Source organism: Grammomys surdaster, unplaced genomic scaffold (assembly GCF_004785775.1).
Source record: "Grammomys surdaster isolate TR1022 unplaced genomic scaffold, NIH_TR_1.0 64, whole genome shotgun sequence".
NCBI lineage: Eukaryota > Metazoa > Chordata > Mammalia > Rodentia > Muridae > Grammomys > Grammomys surdaster.
Genome location: NW_021604566.1, coordinates 15,988,052 through 15,994,316, shown reverse-complemented (window position 1 = coordinate 15,994,316; position 6,265 = coordinate 15,988,052). Strand labels below are relative to the sequence as shown.

The window sequence follows — 6,265 nt, the reverse complement described above, 5'->3', positions numbered from 1 at the left end:
AGAGAGAGAGAGAGAGAGAGAGAGAGAGAGAGAGAACGAGAACGAACGAACATGTGTCCTACAAGCTGGAGCTCAATAAAGTTCAGCATATTTTAGATTCCACAGAATAATAGACAGATAACACCATCCTTCCCTCCACTATGGATGGCTTGTTAACAGCTACCTTTTAAGTAATGCTAATGACAATGGATGTCAGATTACTATTTAATTCCTTAACTTTATTTAGCCATCTTTATTGTCATCTAGATAATTTCAGAATCCTTTGTATTTCTTTGAAGGACTTTGAAAGTATAAAATAAGGTTATATTTTAAAAGGCAAAAGTTTTTTTTTTTTTTTTTTTACTTTCCTACAAAAAAAAAAAACCCTGAAAATTGACAGAGCTATAAAACTCCATTAACTTTAAATATCATTTTTATTTCAAAACTAGATAATTAGCTATAAGGCATTCTCCCAAAACTGTAATTGTCACATGTACTTATGAAGGAACACTGTCTTCAGGTTTCTATTTTTGATGGTTTTATTGTCAAATCTTAAATCATTTGATATTTATTCTATCTGGAATGTCTTATTACCAGTAACTATCATCAAACCTGTGTCTCAGTCACTGTTCTCTGACTGTGAAGAGACTTACGAAGAGACACTCATGACTAAGGCAATGCTTATAAAAGAAAGCATTTAATATGGGGCTTGTTGACTGTTTAGAGGCTTAACTCAGTATCGTCATGCTGAGGAATATGGCACCAGAGCAATAGCTGAGAGCTATATCCTGATTCAGAGGCCCAGATACAGAAAGAGACACTTGATCTGTCATGGGCTTTTAAAACCTCAAAGTCCCACCCCCAGTGACACACTTCCTCCAAGGTCACAGTTCCCAGTCCTTCTAATCCTTCTCAAATAGTACTACCCCCTGGTGACTAAACATTCAAGTGTAGGAGCCTGTGGGGTAAGGGTGGGAAGTGGAGATTCTTATTCGAACCACCACACTATGATATGGCTGGCCATCATTATTTTTTGTAAAACATACTATTACAAGTGTGTGATTTAAAAGCAGTCTACAAAGATCTAGTAACAACACTATTCCACCCAGCGAACAGGAATTAAGCTTGATAGTGCATTAGGCTTTAAAGTCTCTTTGCCACACACTACTGACGTCTGCATTCTCCAAGAGGGCCATGAGTTTCTGCAACTCTCAGGGCCCAGCTCCTCCCTGAAGACCAAGGTCAAGTACAACGTCTTTTCTTTTGGAACACAGTGTTTCACTGTGTGGTCCTACCTGGTCTGAAATTCACCATGTAGACCTTGCTGGAACTCACAGAGATCCACCCACCTCTACCTTCCAAGTTCTGGGATCAAAGGTGTCCTCACTCAACAGTTCAACATCTTTTAAACCATTTTCACAGTTCACTAACTTCTCTTGTGTTGTTTTGCTTCCCTCCCCTCACCCCCCAGCCTCCTTTTTACTGCCGAGATGTTGCCGAAATGTATGATAATATTCTTCACAAGCCCCTAAACCTGAGACCAGGAGTGAGCCTCACAGCCTGGTCCATTCTGGAAGAACTCCTAGAAAAAAACAGACAAAATCGACTTGGTGCCAAAGAAGACTTTGTATGTATCATGTTTCCGAGTACCAATTATTAAACTTACTTAAAATTTGGAGATAAATCTTTATTTTATTTGGTATTTAGTGAAATATTATTACAGAATCGGGGCAGATGGGGGGATTCTTGTCTCCAGTTTCCAGTAGTGTTCATGTACTTTAACTTAGTTCTGTATTCAGCATATATAACCTGATACTTACTGATTTTCATTTGCAACAATTGCTCCTTCCCTCTTTTTATGAGATGTCTTATAGTACATTTAACTACTTTGATTTTTCTTTTTTTGTCAGTTTAACTTTTTTTTAGAAGAAAGTTTTACTACATAGCTCACAATCAAATGTTCCTACCTCAGCCTCCTGAGTGCTAGGATTAGAAATGTGTGCCGTGCCCAGAAATTTTATTTTTTGTATTTTGTTGTTACTGTTTGTTTTGTTTTATTTTGTTTTGAGAAAAAGTCTATGATGTACAGTCTGACCTCAAACTAGTTGCCTCCCCGGTGCTGGGATTACAGGAATGTGTCACCACACCCAACATAGAAATTTTAATTTTTACTGCTAAATAATAAACTTACAACACAAATGACCTAACTCATAAGCTTTTATTGGAGTTTAAGTCTATGTAAGTCTTTAAATTATTTTCTTTGTTAAGAAAAATTTTAGGGGCCAGAGCAGTAGCTTAGGAGTTAAGAGCACTGGTTGCTTTTCCAGAGGACCATGTCCGATCCCCAGCACATGAGCAGGTCATCATCTGGAACTCCAGGTCCAGGCCGTCCAAGGCCCTTCTTGGCTTCCAAGTGTACTGGATTCATGTGGTACACAGACATACAAGCAGGCAGAACATCCATACACACAAAATAATAGTAAATTCTTAAGAATTGCTTTTGAGACAGGGTCTCACTATGTGAAGAATTTGCTGGCATCTCCTTGAGATAATTGTGGAATCCGTCCATTGTTTCAGATCAGGGAACTCAACTTCTAATGTTATCAATATCATGTTAATGTCAGCAAATTCACAGACTGGTGAGAAACATGAACTTTTCAATCTCTTTTGCAGAAAATCTTGGCAACTATTTTCAGCCTTCAACTTGAACTGAGTGGCTGCTTCTGCCACTGCCGTCCCTCCCGCCCCCTCGCTGTTCAGTGGGTTGCTTTGTCTCTTGTCTCTCTCAGTCTTGTTAGCACTCATACCTCCTTCATCCTTCCATAGTGCCAGTCAGCAGTCACATCTCTGAGCTGAGCTGCGTGTCCTGGGCTGCTGAACAGTGCTAGGGAAAGCGTTCGGTTGGAGCAAGTGCAGCACAGTTGCATGCGTAGTCATGAGTCTGTGTACCTCACTGCTGTAGTGCGCCAGTCTGTTTGTCCGATGCTCGCACTGCCTGCTCATTGTCCTAAAACCTGTTTCTCAGGTTTAGTGTATATCTTTTATTATACTTCCGTGGGATTTAATTAATGCGCCGGTGCTCAGCTTTTTCATCACTAGAGACTGCCCTCTCGTCCCTGTTCTAAAAAACAACACATGTTAAACACTTGATGGAAAAAAGTGTTGTTTACTGTACACTTACTTGGTCTTGGTTTTACTACGAACACATATAGGCAGCCAAACCCTCTTGTTAACCAGGGAATGTTGTGTAGGTTGTCACATGGACTAAATACAACTCCAACAGAAACAACCTGAGGATGTTGGGTAGTTTACTCTCTTTATAAAAGAAATGGAAGCTAAAGGTATACCTCAGTAGAATAATGTGCTTAGTGTGTAACGGGGCCTAGCTTTGATCCCCAACATAAAAACGAAACAGTAACACACCAAAGCAGTAAATGTTGGTATTTCTTCAGGCTTTGAGGAATGTTTGTATCGGCAGGCAGCTCTCGCTGCAGGTGATGTTGCCTTCTGTTTCACTGGAGTGTAACTGCTGTGTGAGTGAGCAGAGCCTGGTCTGCTGCTGCGTCATCTTTCTGCTGCCACAGAGAAGGTCTATCTCCACCCCTGTCCTGGGCCCTAGTCTTTTGTCTGGGACTGGTGTGTGCCTTTGTCTGCACAGATACCTGCTGCCTTGTGTTTTGCTTACTTCATTTGATAATTAAACATTTAACACTTGTATCCCTCAGCTTTCTCTTATAACCATTTAGTTTCCGGGCCTTTACTGAAACTCTCACACTCTTGTACTTGCCCTTTATCGTTCTGGGCTCTCCTCCTTGCTCTGCTGAGCAAACTGTCAAGATCATCCTCAGTCCCACGTTGTGTATGTACTGCCTTGTGACTGTCCTCAGACCCTCTTCTTGGTGCAGTGGCTTTAGGACCTTCACATCACAGATTTGTATCTTCAGTCCAGAGCTTGCCTGCAAAGTCCTCAGACTCACACAGTGTCTGCTTTCTCCATGCTGCAGCATGAGTTTCTTGAACACCTTGGATAAAGCATGTTATAAATTGAAATCCTGTCCTGAGAGGTGACTCAGTTGCTTGCTGAGCGAGCATGAGTGCCTGCATCAGATCCCCAGGACCCGTGTGAGAAGCTGTGTGGAGCACATGCTTCTATACCCCAGGAGAGGGAGAAACGAAAGTCTACAACATTGAGAAACTGTCTCTCAGCAGCAGCTGGAGAGTGACAGAAAAACCAAGCATTTCCTCCAGCTTGTGTATCACACTCAAACATCACATACACAAAAAATCCTCCAAAACTAGAATTTCACATTAAATCTCACTTTTAAAAAATTGATATCTTAGCTGGGCGGTGGTGATGCACACCTTTAATCCCAGCACTTGGAAGGTAGAGGCAGGCAGATCTCTGAATTCAAGGCCAACCTGGTGTACATAGTGAGCTCCAGGACAGCCTGGGCTACACAGAGAAACCCTGTCTTGAAAAAACAAATTGAAATCTCGTTGATAGTTTTTTCACATGAAGTGCCTTCATTTTCCATTTGGTTGTTTTGGCCACAATTCTGAGAAACGAATCTCACTGCTCTGTACCAACTTCCACATTTAACCAACTGTGAGCGGGGAAAGACAAGAGAATATCACTTCCTCAGCCAAACTGACTTTTCACGGGTTTCATGTTGTCTGAAACAATCTCCATTCATTCATTCATTCATTCATCCATTTAATATTTTATTCATTTACTTACTGTCTGGTTAATTATTTTTTTTTGGGGGGGGGGTTTGGTTTTTTGGTTTTTTTTTTTTTTTGAGACAGGGTTTCTCTGTGTAGCCCTGGCTGTCCTGGAACTCACTCTGTAGACCAGGCTAGCCTCGAACTCTCGAACTCAAAAATCCGCCTGCCTCTGCCTCTGCCTCTGCCTTCCAAGTGCTGGGATTAAAGGCGTGTGCCACCTCTGCCCAGCTTGTCTGGTTAATTCTTAATGTAGCTTTCAGAAGTCAATAGTCATGTATCATTTTCTTTGTTCATTTTTTTAAGTTTTATTTTTTAAGAAATAAAAAGCAGAGTTTAGTTTCCGGCACACATAGAGTGGCTCATAAACACCTGTAACACAAACTTTAAGGAACCTGATTTCTCTTCTGAACTCTGTGCACACCTACACCTACACACACACACACACACATGGATGCACACACCACATACATTCATACATGTGTACATGCATACGTGCAGATACACACACACAAATTAAATAAACTAAATCTTTTTTTAAAAGTGCCCAGTTGAGACATTGCTTTCTTTGAGAAGTTTGTTTTGTTTTTTTGTTTTGTTTGTTTGTTTTGACCTACAAGCCTTGTTGGTTGAACCCTACTTTATAAATGCTATAGACCCAAACTGTGCTTAGCTGCGGCGTGCCTTTGGGTAAGCAGGCCCTTCTCATGGCTTTCCCACCTGCTCCCTGTGTAAGGCACTGATGACGTTTTACAATATTTTCATTTCCACATTTTTATGCTCATCTTTTAAAACTCCATGAAATATTTAGGACAGAATTGTTAACCCTGTTTAATCTGTGGGAAAATTGTGTGTGACAGTGACACTACTTATCAGGGAACTGATCTAAATACCTGACCAAGAGGGACATAAATATCCTATAAAAACACTGAATGACAAATGGAAGTAGTTTAACCTTGTAACATTCTTCAATGAATACTTAAATTTTTATCATTACTAAAAAAATTTTTTTTAATATTCTAGCTTGAAATCCAGAATCATCCTTTTTTTGAGTCACTCAGCTGGACTGACCTTGTACAAAAAAAGATCCCACCGCCATTTAACCCTAATGTGGTAAGTATGTATTTTATCTAAAATAGTAAAGTCTAGAACTAAGTTCATTATGATTTTGGAAATGGATTCCCACAGCCAACCTGAATAAAAGGAGCCAGTACCTAAGTATCTGAGAGTTGCTAGCTCAGTGATAGAGGACTTGCCTAACATTCTACAAAAAATGAAAAGAAAAAAGGCAACAGAAACTTCAAAGTGACCAGTAAGTTAAATTAAATATCTTCCTGCATAGTAATTATGAATGCTTCCTTATAAAGGTCAAAAGGATGATCTTAGAGTAGATGGAAGTTAAGATTTGTGCAGATAGTAAACCAACATCCAAGTGCAATTATTTCCAAACAAATGTGTATAGGTGTGGTGTTGTATGTACATATTTGTGTGGGTGTATCTGTGTGTGTGTGTGTGTAAGAGAGAGAGAGAGAGAGAGAGAGAGAGAGAGAGAGAGAGAGAGAGA

At 40.1% G+C, this 6,265-nt stretch overlaps 1 protein-coding gene across 2 annotated transcripts in view; it reads left to right on the top strand.

Annotated features, from left to right (window-relative positions):
- The window catches only part of LOC114622874 (serine/threonine-protein kinase Sgk3), a 107,323-nt gene that overhangs the window by 96,220 nt on the left and 4,838 nt on the right, over positions 1-6,265 (top strand). For both annotated transcript variants that reach the window (XM_028769430.1, XM_028769438.1), the window contains 2 exons: positions 1,451-1,606; positions 5,725-5,814. In XM_028769430.1, the coding sequence (XP_028625263.1) occupies positions 1,451-1,606; positions 5,725-5,814 (246 nt within the window). The remainder of the gene's footprint in view (positions 1-1,450; positions 1,607-5,724; positions 5,815-6,265) is intronic.